Source organism: Anomaloglossus baeobatrachus, chromosome 12 (genome assembly GCF_048569485.1).
Source record: "Anomaloglossus baeobatrachus isolate aAnoBae1 chromosome 12, aAnoBae1.hap1, whole genome shotgun sequence".
NCBI lineage: Eukaryota > Metazoa > Chordata > Amphibia > Anura > Aromobatidae > Anomaloglossus > Anomaloglossus baeobatrachus.
The window spans coordinates 111,769,246-111,795,380 of NC_134364.1; the positions used below are offsets into that span (position 1 = coordinate 111,769,246).

The following is a 26,135-nucleotide window of genomic DNA, read 5'->3' on the forward strand; positions in this document are numbered from 1 at the left end:
TTTTTGGAAGCAGAATCTGCTTTCCATTCCCTCAACCACAAGGCTCTGCGTAAAACCACGGAGTTGGCGGACGCCACTGACGTACGGCTCGTAGAGTGCAGGACAGCATTAATAGCGTAAGTCGCAATGCAGACATTGCGAGGTTAAGGACGCCATCTGCGGCACAGATGTACATGTGACAGTGTCCACGTGCGCAAGACCAGCTGAAATAGCTTGGACTGCCCATACGGCTGTGAATGCCGGAGCAACCGACACGCCGATAGCTTCATAGACAGAATTCAACCAGAGGATCATCTGTCTGTCAATGGCATCTTTAAGTGAAGTCCCATCTTCCACTGCAACTATGGATCTAGCCGCAAGCCTGGAGATTGGGGGATCCACCTTTGGACACTGGGTCCAGCGCTTGACCACGTCAGGGAGAAAAAAGGATAAAGTGTATCCTTAATACGATTGGAGAACGCTTATCTGGATAAGTGTGGTGTTTCCGGATTGCTTCACTGAAGTCAGAGTGGCCAGAAAAGTACTCAATATACGCTTGAGATACTGAAAAGGGATTTCTCCTGCTGTGAAGCTGACTCCTCCACCGGAGGAGTTGAGGGAGAAATACCCAACCTTCCATTGATGGACGCTAGAAGATCATTCACTATGGCGTCACCATCCGGTGTATCCGGATTGAGAGCGGTCTCAGGATCAGAGTCCTGATCAGCTACGTCTGCCTCATCATACAGAGAGTCCTGCTGGGACCCTAACCAGTGATGAAGCCGAGTGCCGCTCCCAGCGAGCTCACTTAGACTGTCTGGGACTGTCGTCCGTGTCAGAGCCTGCGCCCTGAGATGCATGGGACCCCCCCGGAGCACTGATTATGTTCCAAATGAGGGCGGCCAGGGAGCATTGTATCAACATTGCCCATGGTCCGTCTGGACTGCAAAGTCTCTAAGATGTTAGTCACAGTCACAGACAATCTATCAGCCGAAACTGCAACTCCGTCCCTGTCCCTGGACAGGGTTCACAGGTGGTTCCTTTGGCCACCTCTAGCAGAGACCCCGGCTGACCAAGTGCTACAGGGGAGCATTGCACACAATGGGGACAGTGGAACCTGCCGTGTGGAACAGTATCACGTGCAGTACAATCAGCATAGAAAGCCTGTGCCTTAACACCCTTGCTTTTTTGCTGCTGTTGTCCAGCCATCTAGGAGTATATAGCCAAGAATAGCGACCGTACAGTGCAGTGTATAGCATACCAGCATAAAGTACAAATGACCACTTCAGCACATGCAATACAAGCAGCCTAGAAAGCCTGTGCCTCAGCACCCTTGCTTATTTGCTGCTGTTGTCTAGCCATCTAGGAGTATATAGCTAAGAATAGCGACCGTACAGTGCAGTGTATAGCATACAAGCATAAAGTACAAATGACCACTTCAGCACATGCAATACAAGCAGCCTAGAAAGCCTGTGCCCTAGCACCCTTGCTTTTTGCTGCTGTAGTCTAGCCATCTAGGCATAAGGTACAAATGGCATTAGTGGGGTCAGCACTTCAGGTGCTGCTTACCGCCCGCACAAGAGCGGGTGTGTGGTCGCCCGAATCCTGTGACTGGTTGCCCAGAGCTTGTCTCCCTTCTCCAGCCCAGACTGCGTGCAGGAATGGCTGCCGGCGTCTTGTGAAGAGGGGCGGGCCGTGGGCGTGCCCCAGACAAGAGCGGGAAACTGGCGTCCCACTGTGTCCAGTGAAGGGGGCTGGAGAATGCAAAGCAGACTCCAGCTCTCGGCGCTGACTTTCTGTACAGCGTCCCGCCCCTCCCCTGACTGGCAGGGCTGGGGGCGGGAACGAAGCGAAAACTAGGCCGCAAAGCCGGGGACTCGAGTAATAAGCGCGGCCGTCCTATGTGCACGGCCAGCGCGGAAGTCCCCGGCGCACCACAAGTCCCAGCCGCGCCACAGTGTAAAACACCCCGCAGCGGTTGGCGCGGCAGTTTCTAACACATAAATTCACTCAGCTAAGCTGCAGTGAATAATAGCACAAGCGCTCCGCGCTGTTGTCCCCGGCGCACTAGCACTCCCAGCAATGCTGGTGTGTGTGTGCGCGATGTGTACGGGGACACAGAGTACCTTAATGTAGCAGGGCCCTGTCCCTGACGATACCCAGCTCCATATCCAGCAGGTTCTCCGGGTCTGTGGATGGAGCCCGGTCTCAGTGCCTGGAGACCGGTAAGATCCCACTTCACCCAGAGCCCTGAGGGGGGATGGGGAAGGAAAACAGCATGTGGGCTCCAGCCTCCGTACCCGCAATGGGTACCTCAACCTTAACAAACACCGCCGACAAAAGTGGGGTGAGAAGGGAGCATGCTGGGGGCCGTAGTATGGGCCCTCTTTTCTTCCATCCGACATAGTCAGCAGCTGCTGCTGACTAAACAGTGGAGCTATGCGTGGATGTCTGACCTCCTTCGCACAAAGCATGAAAACTGAAGCAGCCCGTGATCCCACGGGGGGTGTATATGCAGAAGGGGAGGGGCCTTACACTTTTTAGTGTAATACTTTGTGTGGCCTCCGGAGGCAGTAGCTATACACCCAATCGTCTGGGTCTCCCAATGGAGCGCCGAAGAAAAAAGGGAAGACGGCAATAAAACCATCCGACACATTACATGTCCGAACATCAAAGGCGATTAGAGGAGGCGCCCGCTACTTACCAGAGGGACGTCTCTCGCCTTCTCTATCCTCACAATCTTTATGGTCTCGTCTACGTACTGGGTGAGGTTCTCATAATAACGATCTTCAGAGTCGGATTCCGGCATCATCTCCTGCTCCGCCACCTTGTCATGGGCGAGGAGGAGAGCCTGTGGTGGGGGGAAGCCATTAGTGACACAGCAACGCATGTACATAGAAGCCTACAAAGGGCTTGCACCAATGTTGGAGGTTCTCCAGAGCTGGGACCCCCGCCAATATCGAGATTAGGGTGCTAGAGCGGAGGCCGATGGGGCAGGCAAGCGCAGCGCTCAACTATCTCCACCGTAGAGGTCAAGATCGGTGGGGGTGGTCCCAGAGGTCGGGAGGTTTTCTCCCATAAACACAAACACTTGGTAGAACTTCTCCTCCGCTTTCAGTGTTTTCGCCCCAGCCTGAGGCCTGTACCTGAAGGTGCGGGGAGCTCAGCAGATCGGTCAGCTCTTGGCTTTCTTTGTGATGACTCGATTTTAAGACGTGTTGTACCTGACCACAAAGAGGAAAGAAAGAGTCATCAGTAATAACATGTAACAAGACAGCGAGGACATCAAAAGGAAATGCGCTCATGAGTGGTCATTACTCCGTGGGTATTAATGGGGATACAAGCTGCAGTGTGACACATGGGGTTACAGCTGTACAGTGCCTTGTGCACAGAACAGAAGTATTGGCACCCCTGATGCTTCTGCACAACCTGATAATTACCGTTTTTTGTTTTTTTTCAATTATAAGACACACTTTTCCTCCCAAAAATTTGGAGGAAAATGAGGGGTGCGTCTTATAACCCAAATGTAGTTTACCTAGGGGTGGTGGAGAGGGGTAGCAGGAGGCAGGGGCGATGCTGGGGGCTGCGGGGCGCTGTGCTTCGGTGCTGCAAGTGGCAAGAAAGGGGCATCCTGAAGAAATCAGCGGTGCGAACTTCAAATAATGGCGCCTGGAGTCGGCACACATGCAGAGGGAGCACTCACCTGCGCAGAGGGAGCACTCACCTGCGCAGAGGGAGCACTCACCTGCGCAGAGGGAGCACTCACCTGCGCAGAGGGAGCACTCACCTGCGCAGAGGGAGCACTCACCTGCGCAGAGGGAGCACTCACCTGCGCAGAGGGAGCACTCACCTGCGCAGAGGGAGCACTCACCTGCGCAGAGGGAGCACTCACCTGCGCAGAGGGAGCACTCACCTGCGCAGAGGGAGCACTCACCTGCGCAGAGGGAGCACTCACCTGCGCAGAGGGAGCACTCACCTGCGCAGAGGGAGCACTCACCTGCGCAGAGGGAGCACTCACCTGCGCAGAGGGAGCACTCACCTGCGCAGAGGGAGCACTCACCTGCGCAGAGGGAGCACTCACCTGCGCAGAGGGAGCACTCACCTGCGCAGAGGGAGCACTCACCTGCGCAGAGGGAGCACTCACCTGCGCAGAGGGAGCACTCACCTGCGCAGAGGGAGCACTCACCTGCGCAGAGGGAGCACTCACCTGCGCAGAGGGAGCACTCACCTGCGCAGAGGGAGCACTCACCTGCGCAGAGGGAGCACTCACCTGCGCAGAGGGAGCACTCACCTGCGCAGAGGGAGCACTCACCTGCGCAGAGGGAGCACTCACCTGCGCAGAGGGAGCACTCACCTGCGCAGAGGGAGCACTCACCTGCGCAGAGGGAGCACTCACCTGCGCAGAGGGAGCACTCACCTGCGCAGAGGGAGCACTCACCTGCGCAGAGGGAGCACTCACCTGCGCAGAGGGAGCACTCACCTGCGCAGAGGGAGCACTCACCTGCGCAGAGGGAGCACTCACCTGCGCAGAGGGAGCACTCACCTGCGCAGAGGGAGCACTCACCTGCGCAGAGGGAGCACTCACCTGCGCAGAGGGAGCACTCACCTGCGCAGAGGGAGCACTCACCTGCGCAGAGGGAGCACTCACCTGCGCAGAGGGAGCACTCACCTGCGCAGAGGGAGCACTCACCTGCGCAGAGGGAGCACTCACCTGCGCAGAGGGAGCACTCACCTGCGCAGAGGGAGCACTCACCTGCGCAGAGGGAGCACTCACCTGCGCAGAGGGAGCACTCACCTGCGCAGAGGGAGCACTCACCTGCGCAGAGGGAGCACTCACCTGCGCAGAGGGAGCACTCACCTGCGCAGAGGGAGCACTCACCTGCGCAGAGGGAGCACTCACCTGCGCAGAGGGAGCACTCACCTGCGCAGAGGGAGCACTCACCTGCGCAGAGGGAGCACTCACCTGCGCAGAGGGAGCACTCACCTGCGCAGAGGGAGCACTCACCTGCGCAGAGGGAGCACTCACCTGCGCAGAGGGAGCACTCACTCGCGCAGAGGGAGCACTCACCTGCGCAGAGGGAGCACTCACTCGCGCAGAGGGAGCACTCACTCATGCGCTGCCTCCAACTCACTGATCTTCTAGCAGGGGACTTAAAAAAAATGGTGACCAGAGGTGGCGCGTGCGCAGAGGAGATTTCGGCTTGTCATTGAACAAATAGCTCAATCTGCGCACGCGCCGACTCTGGACGCCATTTCTTTGAAGCCCGCACCACCGACATCTTCAGGCTGCCCTTGCCTCACAGCTCGCAACACAACAGCCCACAGCACCAAAGCACCGCGCTCTGCAGGCCCCAGCACCGCGCTCTGCAGGCCCCAGCACCGCGCTCTGCAGGCCCCAGCACCGCGCTCTGCAGGCCCCAGCACCGCGCTCTGCAGGCCCCAGCACCGCGCTCTGCAGGCCCCAGCACCGCGCCCCACAGCACCGCGCTCTGCAGGCCCCAGCACAGCGGCCCACAGCACCGCGCTCTGCAGGCCCCAGCACAGCGGCCCACAGCACCGCGCTCTGCAGGCCCCAGCACAGCGGCCCACAGCACCGCGCTCTGCAGGCCCCAGCACAGCGGCCCACAGCACCGCGCTCTGCAGGCCCCAGCACAGCGGCCCACAGCACCGCACACTGCAGGTCACACCCCAGCACAGCGGCCCACAGCACCGCGCTCTGCAGGCCCCAGCACAGCAGCCCACAGCACCGCGCTCTGCAGGCCCCAGCACAGCGCACAGCAGGCCCCAGCACAGCGCACAGCAGCCCACAGCACAGCGCTCTGCAGGCCCCAGCACAGCAGCCCACAGCACAGCGCTCTGCAGGCCCCAGCACAGCGCTCTGCAGGCCCCAGCACAGCGCTCTGCAGGCCCCAGCACAGCGCTCTGCAGGCCCCAGCACAGCGCTCTGCAGGCCCCAGCACAGCGCTCTGCAGGCCCCAGCACAGCGCTCTGCAGGCCCCAGCACAGCGCTCTGCAGGCCCCAGCACAGCGCTCTGCAGGCCCCAGCACAGCGCTCTGCAGGCCCCAGCACAGCGCTCTGCAGGCCCCAGCACAGCGCTCTGCAGGCCCCAGCACAGCGCTCTGCAGGCCCCAGCACAGCGCTCTGCAGGCCCCAGCACAGCGCTCTGCAGGCCCCAGCACAGCGCTCTGCAGGCCCCAGCACAGCGCTCTGCAGGCCCCAGCACAGCGCTCTGCAGGCCCCAGCACAGCGCTCTGCAGGCCCCAGCACAGCGCTCTGCAGGCCCCAGCACAGCGCTCTGCAGGCCCCAGCACAGCGCTCTGCAGGCCCCAGCACAGCGCTCTGCAGGCCCCAGCACAGCGCTCTGCAGGCCCCAGCACAGCGCTCTGCAGGCCCCAGCACAGCGCTCTGCAGGCCCCAGCACAGCAGCCCACAGCACCGCGCTCTGCAGGCCCCAGCACAGCGCTCTGCAGGCCCCAGCACAAAAGCCCACAGCACCGCGCTCTGCAGGCCCCAGCACCGCGCTCTGCAGGCCCCAGCACAGCATCCACAGCACCGCGCTCTGCAGGCCCCAGCACAGCAGCCCACAGCACCGCGCTCTGCAGGCCCCAGCACAGCAGCCCACAGCACCGCGCTCTGCAGGCCCCAGCACAGCACACTGCAGGCCCCAGCACAGCAGCCCACAGCACCACGCTCTGCAGGCCCCAGCACAGCAGCCCACAGCACCGCGCTCTGCAGGCCCCAGCACAGCAGCCCACAGCACCGCGCTCTGCAGGCCCCAGCACAGCAGCCCACAGCACCGCGCTCTGCAGGCCCCAGCACAGCAGCCCACAGCACCGCGCTCTGCAGGCCCCAGCACAGCAGCCCACAGCACCGCGCTCTGCAGGCCCCAGCACAGCAGCCCACAGCACCGCGCTCTGCAGGCCCCAGCACAGCAGCCCACAGCACCACACACTGCAGGACACACCCCAGCACAGCGGCCCACATCACCGCGCTCTGCAGGCCCCAGCACAGCAGCCCACAGCACCGCACACTGCAGGCCACACCCCAGCACAGCGGCCCACATCACCGCGCTCTGCAGGCCCCAGCACAGCAGCCCACAGCACCGTGCTCTGCAGGCCCCAGCACAGCACACTGCAGGCCCCAGCACAGCAGCCCACAGCACCGTGCTCTGCAGGCCCCAGCACAGCACACTGCAGGCCCCAGCACAGCAGCCCACAGCAGCCCACAGCACCGCGCTCTGCAGGCCCCAGCACAGCACACTGCAGGCCCCAGCACAGCAGCCCACAGCACCGCGCTCAGCAGGCCCCAGCACAGCACACTGCAGGCCCCAGCACAGCAGCCCACAGCACCGCGCTCAGCAGGCCCCAGCACAGTACACTGCAGGCCCCAGCACAGCAGCCCACAGCACCGCACACTGCAGGCCCCAGCACAGCAGCCCACAGCACCACGCTCTGCAGGCCCCAGCACAGCACACTGCAGGCCCCAGCACAGCAGCCCACAGCACCGCGCTCTGCAGGCCCCAGCACAGCAGCCCACAGCACCGCGCTCTGCAGGCCCCAGCACAGCACACTGCAGGCCCCAGCACAGCAGCCCACAGCACCGCGCTCTGCAGGCCCCAGCACAGCAGCCCACAGCACCACACACTGCAGGCCCCAGCACAGCAGCCCACAGCACCGCGCTCTGCAGGCCCCATCACAGCACACTGCAGGCCCCAGCACAGCAGCCCACAGCACCACACACTGCAGGCCCCAGCACAGCAGCCCACAGCACCGCACACTGCAGGCCACACCCCAGCACAGCAGCCCACAGCACCGTGCTCTGCAGGCCCCAGCACAGCACACTGCAGGCCCCAGCACCGCGCTCTGCAGGCCCCAGCACAGCAGCCCACAGCACCGTGCTCTGCAGGCCCCAGCACAGCAGCCCACAGCACCGCGCTCTGCAGGCCCCAGCACAGCAGCCCACAGCACCGTGCTCTGCAGGCCCCAGCACAGCAGCCCACAGCACCGTGCTCTGCAGGCCCCAGCACAGCACACTGCAGGCCCCAGCACAGCAGCCCACAGCACCACACACTGCAGGCCCCAGCACAGCAGCCCACAGCACCGCACACTGCAGGCCACACCCCAGCACAGCAGCCCACAGCACCGTGCTCTGCAGGCCCCAGCACAGCACACTGCAGGCCCCAGCACCGCGCTCTGCAGGCCCCAGCACAGCAGCCCACAGCACCGTGCTCTGCAGGCCCCAGCACAGCACACTGCAGGCCCCAGCACAGCACACTGCAGGCCCCAGCACAGCACACAGCAGGCCCCAGCACAGCAGCCCACAGCACCGTGCTCTGCAGGCCCCAGAACAGCAGCCCACAGCACCGTGCTCTGCAGGCCCCAGCACAGCACACTGCAGGCCCCAGCACAGCAGCCCACAGCACCGCACACTGCAGGCCCCAGCACAGCAGCCCACAGCACCGCACACTGCAGGCCCCAGCACAGCAGCGCACACTGCAGGCCACACCCGAGCACAGCAGCCCACATCACCGCGCTCTGCAGGCCCCAGCACAGCAGCCCACAGCACCGTGCTCTGCAGGCCCCAGCACAGCACACTGCAGGCCCCAGCACAGCAGCCCACAGCACCGCGCTCTGCAGGCCCCAGCACAGCACACAGCAGGCCCCAGCACAGCAGCCCACAGCACCGTGCTCTGCAGGCCCCAGCACAGCACACTGCAGGCCCCAGCACAGCAGCCCACAGCACCGCACACTGCAGGCCCCAGCACAGCAGCCCACAGCACCGCACACTGCAGGCCACACCCGAGCACAGCAGCCCACAGCACCGCACTCTGCAGGCCCCAGCACAGCAGCCCACAGCACCGCGCTCTGCAGGCCACACCCCAGCACAGTGCCCCACAGCTTCTGGAAGTTGCCTACCTCACAGCATCTGGGACACCCCGCCGCATCAACCTGCTCTACCACCGCCCCTCCCTCCTGTGACCCCGCCCCACCATCGCTACTGTCCCTCCTCCCCCTGGTAAGACACCACTGGATTGTAAGATCGACCCCCCTTTTTGTTCCCCCTCTAAATTTGGGGTGTGTCATAATCCAGTGCATCTTAGAAACCAAAAAAATACGGCATGTGATGGCTGGTTCTCTGGCGTCATGACACCTAGGTCAGGCCTGCGAGGAACGTGTGGCACGGCACATAGATTTATTCCCCTGTAATTAGGGCCCCTTTGGATGCCCCAGTTGCAGGAGACAAAAAATGATCCATAGAGAAAATAGTTTCCAAGACACGTTTGATGATGTCAAGGACACCCCGCCAACATGTGAGCAGAGGCCATAGTCTGGGGAAGTCACTCGGCAGATTGGAAGCCTCCATCTTTCTTTATGTCGTCCAGATGCATAGAAACATTGGTCGGGGGGGGGGGGGGGGTGTCTACCTGGCATATCTGTCCTATCCACACAATAGGAAGTAAAAGCTAGAAAAAAAAAAAAACCCAGGGGGCACGTACCTCGTGGCTCAGCTCCTGCAGATTGGGGGACAGTGGGTACGGGGGGCTGGCTTTGTTCATGTGCACGGCCACAGCATTGTGGATTTTGAATGCGTTCTGGAAGTCTGCGTTCTGCGCTAGATGTAGGAGTAAGCTGAGGTCCTCCTGGCTCTGACAGTCTACCAGAGTGTGCTGGATCTCCTTCAGCGAGCCCACCAAATCTTCCAATTCTGCAAAAGAGGGAGAAACCACACCTTTATCAACCCAAAAGAGAGAAATATACCCAGGACAGCCGAGAAGCGAGCCGGCACTGCGGACCCTCCCTACAGCTGTCACCAGGGTTCAAGTACAGGAGCCGGTCAGTGTGAAGGAGGTGATGACGAGGAGGGGGAGCGCGTCTGAAGACAGACAACGAGCAGTGAACCGCACAATGAGGCTTTGAGTGGCAGGAATAAAGGCCAGCTGTGTACAGTAAACGGGAGCCCTGCTATGTGGGCAGTAATCAGATGCAAGTCAGCGCCGCTGCCAATGGTGATCCCACTGTCTACACACGTGGCCACGCGCAGCCACGAGAGAGCGGCCCACACACCGCAGGCTTTATGGAAATGTAACATTTACAGGCGTGGGATGTAAACTCAGGTCCGGTCCCCGGTTACGACCGCTACATCGACGACTACACAGAGCGCTATGCACTATATAGACGTATCGGTACCACCAATGCCATGGTAGAACCTGGGGATCACCGATTCTGTGCCGGCAAATCTCACCTTAATGAGTTATTCCTGCAAAAGCAACAGACAGGGAATAAATTCCCCTGGGATACTTTATCTGTTGAATAAAGGGATAGCTTGCTGATTGCTGGGGCCTCCAGGGACCCTTACTTGGGGATCCTGAACCCCCTATAACCGGGGTCTGCAGTCCTGACTGGATTGGCTTCGTTGATGCACATGCGTGGTTTCTGCTGGAAATGGCCACTGTACGGGCAGTACCATAGACAATGAATGGAGCTTCCAGAGCCCTGAAAGGGAATAAATTCCCCTGGGATACTTCTATCAGGGCTCTGGAAGCTCCCTTCATTGTCTATGGGACTGCAGTACAGTGGCCATTTCCAGCAGAAACCGCGCATGCGCATCAACAAAGCCAATCCGGTCAGGGCTGCAGACCCCGGTTATAAGGGTTTCAGGTTCCCCAAGTAAGGGTCCCTGGAAGTCCCAGCATTCAGCAAGCTATCCCTTATTCAACGGATAGGGAATAACTTGCTTTTTGGAGAATGAGGATCAAATTCCCCCCAGCTCCGAACACAGTCTATAGTAGTGGTGGTCCACACATGCTCATATGGGGGCTTTGGGCTTCTCAAAGAACATGGCCATCATGCTCTCGCTTCCGTTTGCCCGGCAGATGGCCACAGAGAGCTGCCTTAAATTCAGTCTGGCCATGTGAGCGTTCAGATGTGTGAGAAAATCCAAAAATGCAACAATGAAGGTCGCAGTAATCTCGCCCTGGAGGACCGTGCGGATAGAAGGATACAACACGACGGGGCTTTATTTGGTGAATTTCTCCTGGGAATCAAGCAGTTTACTAAATCTCTTACTGTCCGAGCCTCGTCTTAACAACTCATTCACGACTTTTCACCTATATATACAGTACAGACCAAAAGTTTGGACACACCTTCTTATTCAAAGAGTTTTCTTTATTTTAAGGATTCTAAAAATTGTAGATTCACATTGAAGGCATCAAAACTATGAATTACCACATGTGGAATGAAATACTTAAACTGAAAATATGTCTTATATTCTAGGTTCTTCAAAGTAGCCACCTTTTGCTTTGATGACTGCTTTGCACACTCTTGGCATTTCTCTTGATGAACTTCAAGAGGTAGTCACCGGAAATGGTTGTCACTTCACAGGTGTGCCCTGTCAGGTTTAATAAGTGGGATTTCTTGCCTTATAAATGGGGTTGGGACCATCAGTTGTGTTGTGCAGATGCCTGGTGGATACACAGCTGATAGTCCTACTGAATAGACTGTTAGAATTTGTATTATGGCAAGAAAAAAAGCAGCTAAGTAAAGAAAAACGAGTGGCCATCATTACTTTAAGAAATGAAGGTCAGTCAGTCCGAAAAATTGGGAAAACTTTAAAAGTGTCCCCAAGTGCAGGGGCAAAAACCATCAACGCTACAAAGAAACTGATTCACATGAGGACCGCACCAGGAAAGGAAGACCAAGAGTCACCTCTGCTGCGGAGGATAAGTATATCCGAGTCACCAGCCTCAGAAATTGCAGGTTAACAGCAGCTCAGATTAGAGACCAGATCAATGCCACACAGAGTTCTAGCAGCTGACATCTCTAGAACAACTGTTAGGCTGGAGTCACACTTGCGATTGGAAAATCGGACCGATTCTCCTGCTAGAAAGTAGCATGAGCTCTGTCCAAATGTTGATCCATGTGCAATGCAACTGCAATGCGATTCTGGTATTTTTCTCTAGATTGTAGTCCGTGTGCAATCCGTGTTTGATGCGGATGTGATCCGTTTTTATTCTCAGCAGCTATGTCATCTGCCATTCAGCTCTGCTACATGGCCACTGACAGCAGACACAGAGAGAGCCGCACGATCAGAATGAGGTCAGATGAACTTCACCCGACTTCATTGTCACCCCGCAGCTCTGTCTGTGTGTCATGGCCTGATTTTCGGTCACCGGTGAAGGTCTCACTGGTGACCGCAAATCCCCTGAGTGACTGAAGTGATCTGCGCGATCAGCTGTGCCGTCACGGAGGTTACCTGCGGCAACAGCTGCAGTCCTCCAGCTGAAAACTGTGACCGCGGGTAACCTGAGTGATGTCATCGCTGATAGCGCGGCTCACTTCAGTCGCTGCGGGGAGCTCACAGAGAGAGGTTGTGGTCTGTGACTGCTCTCTGTCAGCTTCTAATGTAGCAGAGCTGAAAGCATCCTGGGACCTCTGTGGATTACGTCAGACCTGGAGGGGTATTTGGGGACTTGAATAAAGTGGTGAAAGAGGGTGTTTATTTTTGTCATTTATTTCAAATAAAAGGATTTTTGGGTGTATGTGTTTATTTTCTTTAACTTACAGGTTAATCATGGAAAGTATCTCGGGGAGACGCCTGCCATGATTAATCTAGGACTTAGTGGCAGCTATGGGCTGCTGCCATTAACTCTTATTACCTCGATTGCCACCGCACCTAAGCAATTTGTGAGGAGCGGGGTACAGTCTCGGGACTGTCGCATCTAATTGATGTGGCAATTCTGGGCGGCTGCTGGCTGATATTTTTAAGGTCGGGAGTTAATCACAAGTGTGACTCCAGCCTTAAGTGGAGACTTTGTGCAGCAGCCTTCATGGTAAAATAGCTGCTAGGAAATCACTGCTAAGGACAGGCAACAAGCAGAAGAGACTTGTTTGGGTAAAGAACACAAGGAATGGACATTAGACCAGTGGAGATCTGTGCTTTGGTCTGATGAGTCCAAATTTGAGATCTTTGGATCCAACCACCGTGTCTTTGTAGAAAAGGTGAACGGATGGACTCTACATGGCTGGTTGCCACCGTGAAGCATGGAGGAGGAGGTGTGATGGTGTGGGGGTGCTTTGCTGTTGACACTGTTGGGGATTTATTCAAAATTGAAGGCATACAGAACCAGCATGGCTACCACAGCATCTTGCAGCGGCGTGCTATTCCATCCGGTTTGCGTTTAGTTGGAGCATCATTTATTTTTCAACAGGACAATGACCCCAAACACACCTCCAGGCTGTGTAAGGGCTATGTGACTAAGAAGGAGAGTGATGGGGTGCTACACCAGATGACCTGGCCTCCACAGTCACCAGACCTGAACCCAATCGAGATGGTTTGGGGTGAGCTGGACCACAGAGTGATGGCAAAAGGGCCAACAAGTGCTAAGCATCTCTGGGAACTCCTTCAAGACTGTTGGAAAACCATTTCCGGTGACTACCTCTTGAAGCTCATCAAGAGAATGCTAAGACTGTGCAAAGCAGTAATCAAAGCAAAAGGTGGCTACTCTGAAGAACCTAGAATATAAGACATATTTTCAGTTGTTTCACACTTTTTTGTGTTAATTCATAGTTTGATGCCTTCAACGTGAATCTACAATTTTTAGAGTCATGAGAGTCACAGTCAAGTCCCATAAGGAGACAAGTAAATACAGTAAAAAGTTTTAAAAATATGGAAAAAAACGGACTGGTTATGTGTTATTTTTAAAAAAAATTAAATAAATCAAAAACTATTGAAACAAAAATATTCATATGTTTCAATAGTTTTTTTTATTTAAAAAAAAAAAAATCAATAAAGTACAAATCATACCCCTTTTGCCCCATTAGAAATAAATATAAAAATAGACATATTTAGTATTGCTGAGTTTAAAAATGTCCAAATGAAATAGCAAAATAAATTAGTCTGAATATTCGGATTAAAGAGGAAGGAAAAAACCCTCCCCCAAAAAAAAAAAAAAAAAAAAAAAACACAAAAAAACCCACAAAAACAAACACTCCGCCAGACAGCAGAGAAAAAAAAATGATACAAATAAATAAATTAATTATTATATCATTTTTTTTTGCTCTCTCCTGCTTCAGCCCTGCTGATAAGCCACCGCCGGTGTGATCAGCTGTGGACAGATGTTAGGCAATACCTGACTATTAAATACCTGTAATTACAGTGTGAAGCCGCAGCCGCGCCTAGGAGGTAAGCGTTCCATAGAGTGCACTGTGCACCCGGTAACCTGCCAGGGTCACACAGGACATCATAGGGACCTCCTTATCCTAAATCTCGCCGTTTATGCTCATTTTGCACCTCTTTTTTTTTTTTTTTAATCAGGGAATGGTAAAAGTGATGATATGGGTCTTCATTAGCCCGTCACCCAAGGACTCCCACCTTGTGAGTGCACACATTGGAACCCTTTAAAAGCCTCAGTTCAAGATTGACAGCGGCATCCAAACGGTTGAACAGCAACGATGGAAGCTGCTGTTAGAGCCAGGTGCTGGCTGTATAACACAGCCTGTACCCACCAAGTATGAAATATGCTCAGGTTCTGAGCCCATATCCCGCCCCCTATTTTGTTGGGAAGTCATGTTACGCCGTGACATCACTAACCCCGGGGCTTGATGCCAGGTGATATTACACAGCTGCTATCAACCCCATATATTACCTGGTTTGCCACCGCACCAGGACAACGGGATGAGCTGAGGCGAAGTGCCAGGATTGGCACATCTAATGGATGCGCCACTTCTGGGGCAGCTGCTGCCTGCTATTTTTAGGCTGGGGAGGGTCCAATAACTGTGGACCTCCCTAGTCGGAGAATATCATACCACAGCTGTCCACTTTACCTTGGCTGGTGATCTAATTTGGGGGGCACCCCACATTTTTTGTTTTAAATTATTTAATTTAAAATAACAGCGTGGGTTGCCCTCTGTTTTCGATTACCAGCCAAGGTGAAGCTGCCAGCCGGAGCCTGCAGGCTGTTGCTATCTGCTTCATCTTAGCAAACTACAAAAAATAGGGGGGACCCCACGTCGTTTTTTTAAATTATTTTTTGGCTAAATAGAAGGCTAAACACCCCTTAGTGCCACATGAAAGGCACCAAAGGGTGCAAGATTACAAAATGCAGGGGAGTGGGACACTATATATGTCTATCTATCCATCTATCTTTCTAGCTTTTGATTGAATGTAAAACACTTAAGGCACACGGACCGTATACGGAACTGATGTGGATGTCACACAGATGCATCCGTGGAAAAAATGGAAAGAATTTTGCGGACCGCAAAAATGGGACAATGGCGTTAATGTACCCTTAGGTTGCCTTTAGAACTTGGCTTTTAATGAATAAAAGGGTTGAAAACTTGTGCAAAACACAGAATCCTTGTTCTTGGCTCCGTAACATACCATGGGGGGTGTTTCTTGCCCAGGGTACGCAGCCCACCAATCACGTCCTTACCTAACACTTTTACCGCCCGGCTCGGACTTTCTAGAACGAGTCCTTCGTCCGTATCAAAAATAGGGTTATCTATTCCAGTTTTGGGAAAGGTCTGTGCCAACTTTTTGAGCCTCATGGAAGAGTTGACGTCCAGATCCTGCTTCCTTCCCTCCTCTTCCCGCCTCCGCCTCATGTCCTCTTGCTGCTGGCGGATGCGTTCCAGTTGAGCGCTCCGCCGTACCGGCATGGCCCTGGTGCCCAAGTCCCCCGGGCAGTCCACCGCCATTTCTCGGTGTCTCTGCGGCTCGTCCGGAGACAGATCCGCGCTCTGCTTCTCGCTGTCAGAGTCCTCCGTTACGTGACCGTTCACGTGGGAAGTGGTCATGGCTGCAGAGAGCGCCGCGTTCACAGGTACAGGAAAGTCCGACTAGCTATTTCGCGGCCCATCGTCCTTTCTGAATGGCAGGGTACCTAGGAAAAAAGACAAAAATAGCGATTAGATGGGTTAGGAAAACGAACAGAATAAATTGACAATTGGGCGTTACCAGTCCAAACACCAAGTTATTAAGGTATTCATGCATTACCAGGAGGAGTAATAGAGGGATTGCCCAATTCAGAGCTCCCCCTTATATTAGACCACACAGAGGGCTGGGATGTTGGCAGTAAACTTTCAGCCACAAAAGACCAACCTGACCCCAAACCCGAGAGGCTTAATAACAGCAGAGGAGAACAATGAAGCCCCTGTACACCGGCTAATGAAAAAAATCACATTGCCACCCGCTTATCACAAGTCCGGCTGAGCGGCCATGTGGCTATAAAGAGGAGAGCGGGCGGCTAATGAGCTTAGGTAGGGGGCTCAGGAGATAATCACCACCGGGGCTGTCACCACACTCCAGCCAGCAGGGTGTGGGGTTATGCATGCTTCCTGTGCAGAAACCCTCAGCGTCTACACATTTCTCCGCGTTTTCCCCTTGAAATGCATAGAAAGAAAAAAAGAAAAGAAGGGCAAGTACCAGGAAGTATCAAAAACAGACCAAAGAGAAACAAAAACTGGTAGCTAATAGGGACGGACCGTCTGCAACAGCAAAGACGCAGCAAAAGACTCATCACGAGGACGTAGCCTTAGCCCCGTGCCCCCAATCAGGGTTCACAGTGTTGTGGATGCAGAGTGTTTCCACCGGGTGTAAAACGCTGCGTGATACTGGATGGATTTCTAGAAATCTCCTGCCCACTGTGCGTGTACGGCTGCACAGCGCAAAGTGACCTGCGGTGCGGCTTCCCGAGCCACAGGACGTCAATTCTCTGCTGCGGAGCCGCTAACGTCCGCAGGGAGAACAGAGACCGCAGCTGCCCGAGCCTGGATTGTGTGCATGAGCAGCTGCGGTCTCCTGCATCCGGGACACAGCAGGTCCAGATTGTGGGCATGTACCCTTACAGTAACAGCTATGTCGCCTCTTTAGTACTAAAAGTTACCGCCAACCACAGCAAGAAAAATTGCGTCCACTCTCCCCAGCTGTCAAAGCAAATCCCCACTCTGGCCTAGTAGTCTTGGAAGTGCTACCATTCCCTCTTACTCAGCAACCAAAAACGATCGGACCAATCAGTCTCCCCGTGGTGCCGGCCAAGACAGACGCCGGCTCCCCACGGTCCAGGCAAGCTCAACCAGATCCAGCTCCCCATGGTCCCGGCATGGCTGACCTAGACCCAGGGCCCGTGGTCCCACAAGCTCAACCTGGCTCCCCATGGGCCAACCAAGCCCAACCAGACCTGGCTCCCCATGGGCCAACCAAGTCCAACCAGACCTGGCTCCCCATGGGCCAACCAAGCCCAACCAGACCTGACTCCCCATGGTCCCGGCATGGCCGACCTAGACCCAAGTGCCCGTGGTCCCAGAAGCTCAACCGGGCTCCCCATGGGCCAACCAAGCGCAACTGGACCTGGCTCCCCATGGTCCCGGCGTGGCCGACCTAGACCCAGTGCCCGTGGTCCCACAAGCTCAACCTGGCTCCCCATGGGCCAACCAAGCCCAGCCAGACTCTGCTCCCCATGGTCCCAGCGTGGCTGACCTAGACCCAATGCCTGTGGTCCCAGCAAGCTCAACCTGGCTCCCTATGATCTCAATAAAAGCCCACCCTGGCTCTCAGTGATCTGGCAAACCTGATACAGCCCAAATCAGCTCCTCTTGTCTCAGGCAAGGCTGACCCAGCCCAGCAAGTCCTATTTCTCAGCCCAGCATTTGCTTTCGATGCCCAGGATTGGTCTGCGACTGCTTCTCCAGGAAGAAATGATGTGTGATGCGTTTGGTATAAGCCCAGCACAACAAAATCAGCTCTAGGTAAAAATGTTTGAGCATGATTTTATAATACAAAGGCACCGGCGGTCCGCCAAAAGGTACTAATAGGGGGTTTCATTCACTGTATAAAATATATATTTATTTTCATATTATTTTTATAAAGGACACATGTGAGCGGTTACAGAATGAAATAGTGAATGGTGGGTGTTGTAGATTCCAGATCAGGGCATAGTAGACAGATAATCAGTGAATGGGATAATCCACTGGGCGGTGCGGGGGGGGGGGGGGGGGGGCTGAAAATCTGTACTCTTCTATAGTCACAGAAGGTCAAGTCTCTGTGTATACAGGTATGATGCAAGGCATCCTCCAGAAAGGCCGAGCTCCTTGTCCTAAGGTGAACAGGCTCTCAGGAGTGAAGTATGAGAACAATGTGAAGAATGCGGCTGCTGATCTGCTGCCTGACACTGTGCAGACACCCCAGCCTGCCGCAGCTGATAGCAACCTAGCGGGGCCCCTCCAATACTCCAAGAAGAAAACAGAAGGGTACTACTGCTAATAAATCAAAGCGTATCCATATTACAAATCCGAATGCTCCTGCGGCTTGCTTACCCCCATGCTTTACACTTCTGTTGCTCTTTTTTGCATGCTCCTCCCACATGACCAGGAAGTAAAAAACAACAGAATGACTTTGCTATAATAACATCACGGGACGGGCTGTGAAATGTCTCCGAGGTGCAGAACAATTATTTACGGAAAATATTCATAACGATTTTTATCTAAATGTAAACTGGAAGTGTAAAAAAAAAAAAGCAAGAAACAAAACCTTGTCCACAGAGGTGAAGGGGGCTGGCTGACGGATCATTTTGATAGCAAAGCCAGCCCCCTTTTCCCTAAGACATACAGGAGTCCTGTGACTCTCCGGACGCCCTGCTTTGGGGACTGACGTTTTCGGAATTCTCCCGTCTTACAAAAGGGATTAGCATTCCACCAGCATTCCTTAGGTCCAGACCATCCGTTCCTTTAGCAACTGGTGGGCAAGCCTGGGAACGCGGCACACAAAGGCCGCCCGGCCCGGAGCCACCGTGTAAATAGAAGGTGATCTCAGCCCTCGTCATCCGGTGCTGCTCCTCTCCAGAGCCTCGCGGTGAATCATCTGGGAAGACTTGTATGACAAGACGCGGGCTTGTGTAATCCACAATCTAGGAGTCGGCAGTACAAGTCCCGGCGCGCTGCCTTGTGCCGCTCAGGTGTCTTACACTGCCCCGTCTGGACCATGGCACGGACCCGGTCACCGGCACAGAGCCTCGGATTGGAAAATATATAGGACGGATCGGAACTGGCAAAGGCCGAGGAAGGAATCTTAAATATGCAGAATAAACAATGTCTTGGCACTGAGCTCTTATTAATGAAGGGAGTCACCGCCGACATTACTCACCGCAAAATAGGAAGGGGCAGGACCGTCCCCTTGTGATATAACCAAGACCGGCCGTACGAGATACCAGCCTACTCCTTAAAGGGGTCAGGGTATTGCGTCGCCCAGGGCAATGGGGTACTCGGTCCCAGGCCGTATATGTATGGGGATAATGTGTCACGGTTGTGTAACGGCCGATGCCCAGCTCAGTGACCCTGGGGACGCTTTTTAATAGGGGTTATATACCGGGGAATGAAAGCGTTTGTATTGTGACGCCACTTGCGGTTATGGTGATGGAACCGCCGCTGCACAGTCTGTTACCGCTGGGGCTGATGGTGGTGGCAGCCGGGATGGTAGGCCCCCCACAAGTAGAGCCGGGCCCCAGGGAGTGAATGGAGGAATCCGTCGCAGAAAGAATGGAGACCACACAATGGGGATGCAGTGCAACTTCTGTGTACGCACAGTGGTGTTGAGCTGTGGCTCTGAGGACGGCTGGTTCAGACCCCTGGTCCCTTGTGTCCCAGTGGCGGTGTGGTGACCTGGTAGTCTCTTTCCCCGACACCTTTCACTTGTTGGTGGGACCCCGTAGCCTGGAGCATTGGTGGGTCCCTTACTGTCTGTCGGCAGTCTCTGATCCGTAAGGCCAGCAGTGTGAACCCTATAGGGTCGGTGTTCGGTTCCGGTCCCTGGCTCAATCTTTACTGCTGTGCCCCCGGATTCTTGGGGCAGTGAGGTTCATGAAGGTCCCCTCACTGTGCAGGTATTTGCTAGGTTGTCTGAAGCTGTCGCCTGACCTACGGCCCTGTGCCCCGTCGGTGCTCTGGTTCCAGAGGTACCTGACTGTACCCTCCCTGGCAAAAGTACTCCTTGGCACCTAGGTCACTGTCACACGACCCCATCTGAAGACACGTCCGTCCCCTTCAACCGTCACTAACGGACTCCTTACTGTCCGAGTGTCTGTCTGTGTCTGTTTATCCCCTCCCACCGGGTTGTTGTCTAGTGGACTGGATTGGCTCCACCTCTGGGTGGCCATCCATTGGGTCCCGGACTAGTCAGTCATCACTAATTGGAAGTGGAAAACTGAGGATGTTATGTGTTTTGGTGGTACCGGCACTGGTCTTCCAGGTCCCTGGGGGTAAGCCCTGCATCTTTGTCAGGATGCAGTACCTTGTAGTGCCCTGAGGGGTTCAGAGGCGAGACATTATCCCAACCAGGCCCCTTTGAAATGCAGAAATACTTTAAAGGGGCTCTGAAGCCTAAGGATATTAGTCGTCTCTCATGCTATGTGACTGCAGACTTGTGAAATCACGTATCACACAGTGTGAGGATTGTTTGTTACAGTTTGTATATATACAGTCAAAGCTCGACTAGACGTGCGCAGCCTCGCTCAAAGCTAGTGGATTGAGCAAGGTCGGATGTAGTCCAGTCGGAATGTGACCGGATATATGAAAATTGCATGCCAACCAGACGAGCGCAGCCTCGCTCAAAGCTAGTCTATTGTGCAAGTCTGATGCAGTCTAGTTGGAATGGGGCCGGATATATGAAGAAGAAAAAAAATAAAATCACAATTGTAGATTGTAAACGCTCAGGAGGAGGGTTTTTTTTTTTTCTCTAATTATTGTATTTTCTACAACTGTTACTTGTTTGTATATGAACCTTCTGAATTGTAAAGTGCTTCGGAATATGTTGGCGCTATAGAAATAAAGATTTATTATTAAAAACACATGCTTATATGCTGACAAGAAGTCCGCGGCCTCGTTCAATGCCAGTGTATTAAGTAAGGTTGGATGCAGTCTAGACAGAATGTGGACGGACGTATGTAGACCGCATACAAACAGTCACATGCCAACTAGAAGTACGCTGCCTCACTCAATGCAAGCATACTGAGCAAAGTCCTATACAGTGTAGTCAGAATGTGGACGGATGGATGTATATTGCATACGTACAGTCACATGCAAACTAGACATGCGCGGCCTTACTCAATGCAAGCGTATTGAGCAAGGTCAGATACAGTCTAGTCAGAATGTGGCCGGGCGTATGTAAATTACATACTTCTGGTCATGTGACCTCCTGCTCCCTGCCCTGGAGAATCCTCATACTGTGCAAAACGAGGAGTCACAAGTCTGCAGTGGTTACAAACTTGCAGACAAACCCTTTAATACTTTGATAGGACCGGGCATATTGAAATCGAACATGCTCAATGTTGCTTTCCTCCAACATCTGCTCTCAAAGACAATAGAGATGTAATAGCGGCAAAAGTCTAAAACCCCCGTAAAAAAAAAACCAAACTTTTTTTTTCTTTTTTTTTGGGGGGTGGAGCGGCTTTGATATTTATTGCTAGGATAGGCTGGCCGTCATCAACTAACGGCATCTCTTTGCTTGGCAAATTGTAAGGATCCAGTGGAGCAGATCACCAGCGCCACTTCACTGCTTAACCCTTACACACTCTGGAGTTTAGATATTTTTTATTTTACTTTCTGGCATTTATCTGTACAATATAACTAATAATTGATATTTAGATAAATCACACTGTTACCGTCAAGACTAATTTTTTTTTCTCTAATTTCTGTAATGAGGGTTTTATGACTTAGGATTATTTTATCTATATTACAATTACTATTAATCCACAAACCCGGGAGGGGGGGGGGGGGATCTTCATAATTCTATACCATAGTATTGCAGTAGATGGAAAAATTAAGGTTCTCCTCCAAAGTTCAATCACCTGGCATGGTTTCATAGAAGGACCCGAGACACCCTGCGGTCACATGGCGGGGGGCGGTGGGGTAAGGGTACTTTCACACATCCGGATTTTTGCTCTGCGGCACAATACGGCGTTCTGCAGAAAAACCGCAACCGGCTTTTGTAACGCCGATTGCGGTTTTTTTTGCATTGACTTACATTAGTGCCGCATTGTGCCGTAGGGGCTTGCGTTCGGTCCGGTTTTTGCCGCATGCGGCAGATTTAGCCGATGCGGCGGCCGGATCGAACGTACCCTGCAACGTTTTTTGCTCCGGCAAAAAACAACGCATCGCGCCGCATCCGGCCGCTGCGGCGCATTTTTCAATGCATCCCTATGGAGGCCGGATGCGGCGCGATGCGGAAAAAACCGCATCCGGTCGCCGCATGCGGTATTTTCCACTGCGCATGCTCAGTAGCATGCCGCAACCAGAAAAAACCGGACCGGCCGCATGTAAAAACTTATGCAAAGGATGCGGTGTTTTCACCGCATCCGTTGCATAGTTTTCACAGCCGGATTGAGCCGCAGGGCTCAAACCGGATGTGTGAAAGTAGCCTAACAGGTGCAGATCAGACACCTGGGCCGGCTTCATTGAAGGACTATAAGCACCCTGCGGTCACATGGTGGGGGGGGGGGGGGTGTCAGCCACTCCGCTATATAAATACAGCAATGGCTGATGATGGCATTTTGATAGGTACACAGCAGCGATTGGCTCTGGCTCCGCTCGCTGCTGTTCCGTTCCTAGTAGCTGTGTGCAGCCATAGTTGTGTCTACATCTAACCACAAATCCTCTGTAGATGGGATTTGTATGGCACAGATGTAGGAGAGGGGATCATTATATTTATGAATTTTTTTTAATTTTTACATTTTGTGATTACTCGGGATTTATAGTTAATTTTCCGACAAGGAGGTGAAGTCCTTCTCCCTCCCGTCTGTAGCACCATCCATCACATCTCCTATCTCCCCTGTACCAGCTACTCCGCAGCACATCACTCCCTGCCCCCACACCACAGACACCAGCAATCTGCCGCTCCGCTGTGTGCACATGCACCGGGATCGGATCTCTTCCCCACAGAGATCCACTGAACCGACCCGGCAAAGTGCCCAATCATCTACACCTAGTACCGGAATACTGTGCACACCACCCCAAGTGTCGTCCTGCTGTGCATCTTCTCAAAATCCTATTCTACATGCTAAGAAATATAAAAAAACATCCTGGGAAAAAAAATTAGAAGAAAATGTCTAAAAGTGAGCGTATATAATATAAATATAATTTTTATTTTATTTAATATTAATAATTTTATATATAAAATTTTATATATAAAAAATAAATAAAAATAAAAAATACAAAATAAATATATATATATTTATATAATAATAATAAATAATAATAATATAATATAATATATATATTAAAATTTTCAAAAAAGGCTCATTTAGCATAAAAGTGGGAGAAAAGTAAACATTTTTGCAAGACTAAAGCTTATATAATACCAAGGTGAGAGAAAAAAAATTGAAATGCCTGAATTGAGAAAAGATGAAAGTGTAACAGTTCGAAATGTCAAAATTAAGAAAAGAAAAAAAAAAAAAAAAGTTGTGTTAAGCACAAATTAAAAAAACAGCTCTAGCGACAAATTAAGAATGCTACAAGTCACAGAGTCTATGGTGACAAGCTACTTTTTTTTTCTTTCTGCAGATTTCTAAATAAAAAAAAAAAAAAGTAAAAAAATAATAAAAAAATAAAATAATGAAAATACATGAAACAAAATAATAATTATGAAAAATTGTAAGACGGGGATCTGAAAGAAAAAAGAAAAAATGCAAAGCACAAAAAGAAAAACTAACAGTAGTGAGAAGGGCCGGGGCCACACGGGGATTAGTGCGAGTGCACGCATGACACTCAGCTCATGTTTGCAGCACAGTGAGAGCCAAGTATCATGTGAGTGTGTTCCAATCGTTCAATCTGACCACAGCTGCGGAGGGGGAGGGCCCGCGCTGCTGAGGGGGGGGGGGGAAGGGCCCGCTCTGCTGAGGGGGGGGGGGGAGAAGGGCCCGCTCTGCTGAGGGGGGGGGGGAGAAGGGCCCGCTCTGCTGAGGGGGGGGGGGGAGAAGGGCCCGCTCTGCTGAGGGGGGGGGGAGAAGGGCCCGCTCTGCTGAGGGGGGGGGGAGAAGGGCCCGCTCTGCTGAGGGTGGGGGGGGAGAAGGGCCCGCTCTGCTGAGATGGGGGGGGGGGGAAGGGCCCGCTCTGCTGAGGGGGGGGGGGAGAAGGGCCCGCTCTGCTGAGGGGGGGGGGGAGAAGGGCCCGCTCTGCTGAGGGGGGGGGGGAGAAGGGGCTGCACTGCTGGGGGGGGGGGGGAAGCCCGCACTGCTGAGGGGGGGGCCCGCAGTGCTGAGGGGGAGGGGGGGGGAGGACCCGCACTGCTGAGGGGGGGCCCCGCAGTGCTGAGGGAGGGGCCCGCAGTGCTGAGGAGGGGGAAGCCCGCAGTGCTGAGGAGGGGGAAGCCCGCAGTGCTGAGGAGGGGGAAGCCCGCAGTGCTGAGGAGGGGGAAGCCCGCAGTGCTGAGGAGGGGGAAGCCCGCAGTGCTGAGGAGGGGGGGCCCCGCAGTGCTGAGGGAAGGGGGGGGTGAGGGCCCACACTGCTGAGGGGGGGGGGGGAAGGAGACCGGCACTGCTGAGGGGGAGGGCCGGCACTGCTGAGCCTGCGTTGCTGGCTGATGTGTATATCACACTGCACTCTGGTGTAATGCGAGTGCAGTGAGATGTTCCTCTCGCTCCCATAGACTTGAATGGGTGCGAGAGAAACAAGGATCGCATTGCACTTGCAGCATACTGCGATTGTTTTCTTGGTCTGATTAGGGCTGATAAAAAAAATTGCTCATAGGAGTGGGCACAGAGTAATATTGGCCTGAGTGGAATGCGACTTTTTTTTCCACATCACACTGGCTCTGTATTACTCGCAGTGTGCTGCCCCTTAATGTTGGAGTGGTTGGTATACTCAGGTAAGGGTATGTTCTCATGGTGCAGATTTGTTCTGCACATAAACTGCATCTCTTAGCAGGAAAACTGCTGCGGAAAAAACGCATGTTTTTTGCATATAGGGAAATGAAGAAACAATTGACAATCTGCAAGAAAACATCTGCACTTAAAAGTGAAGCTGTCAGGTGTAATATGCAGCGGGCACCACGAGCAGTTCTGTGCATATTGCTAATCCCTGCCTGACCGTCCCTGTATACACTAGCATAGATAAAGAGATCTATAGAAAAAGGATTTCTAAAGATCTCATATGATAATAAGCACGGGGACTAGTCCCAAGGCCGTTATATCCCCTGACTAGTCCACCCTCTTAGTATGGTAGCACGCCCACAAGGGTGTAATAACATGCTATTCAATGCAGCATTTTACAGTGGTGCTGTGCGTGCCTGTATGCGGTGTGACCGCTCTTCTGAATGCCGGGCACTTCCGGTCATCCGCAGTATGAAGCCGGGTATACACGTCATGGCTTCAGAGAGGTCTAGTGCGCATGACCGGAAGTGCTGGGATTCAGAAGAGTGGTCACAGGTGACGCTGCATTGAAAAACATGTTAACACGTCCCTGTGGGTGTACTAACATACTAAGAGGGCGGACTAGTCAGGGGAAGTAACACCCAGGGGACTAGTCCCCGCGCTCATTATCATATGCGATCTTTAGGAATCCTGTTTCTATAGATCTCTTTATCTATGCCAGTGTATACAGGGACTGATAGGCAGGGATTAGCAATATGCACCCAGAACTGCTCATGGTCCTGGGGACACGGGGACCTGACAAGTTCACTTTAAATCCCTGTTTTCTCTACTGCAAAGGTCTGACAGATCTCTGAATGCTGAGCCCAGTAAAATCCCACCCACACCACTGATTGGCTGTATAAACTGTGCATAGGCAGAAACATACCAATTAGTGGTTGAGAGAGCCGCTGGACTACACAGCATAAGACAACTAGTCCTCCCAAGATAAAAACAAATGATTTCACCAATCCACAGCAAGTAACCCTGTATGTGATATCAGGAATCAGGGTCTCTGCTCCTACATTATGCATAAACCTGGTGATTGATGGGAATTTGAGATTCTGGAGCGCGCCCCCTTAGTCATGAGCCCTACCAGAGATGAGTCGTGCGTCATGCTGCGGCCACGATTCCATCCACAAAGCTGCACTGCATAATTGAGGAGTGTCAACCGGGGGCAGCAGCACCGAGAGACTGATTTTGCCGGATGACGCACCCTCACAGATCAGTCATCGCTGATAGGTCCATGTTAAAATTCTGGAAAAC

At 53.5% G+C, this 26,135-nt stretch overlaps 1 protein-coding gene across 2 annotated transcripts in view; it reads right to left on the reverse strand.

The window, feature by feature from the left end:
• PALS1 (protein associated with LIN7 1, MAGUK p55 family member) overlaps positions 1-26,135 on the reverse strand; it is a 55,178-nt gene that overhangs the window by 28,249 nt on the left and 794 nt on the right. The window contains exons 1-5 of one of the 2 annotated variants that reach the window (XM_075330503.1): positions 18,292-19,010; positions 15,411-15,860; positions 9,477-9,685; positions 3,126-3,203; positions 2,684-2,830 (exon numbers count right to left, since the gene is read on the reverse strand). In XM_075330503.1, the coding sequence (XP_075186618.1) occupies positions 2,684-2,830; positions 3,126-3,203; positions 9,477-9,685; positions 15,411-15,774 (798 nt within the window). In that variant the 5' untranslated portion in view covers positions 15,775-15,860; positions 18,292-19,010. Of the gene's footprint in view, positions 1-2,683; positions 2,831-3,125; positions 3,204-9,476; positions 9,686-15,410; positions 15,861-18,291; positions 19,011-26,135 lie in introns of those variants that run through there. The other variant, XM_075330502.1, reaches the window with a different exon arrangement.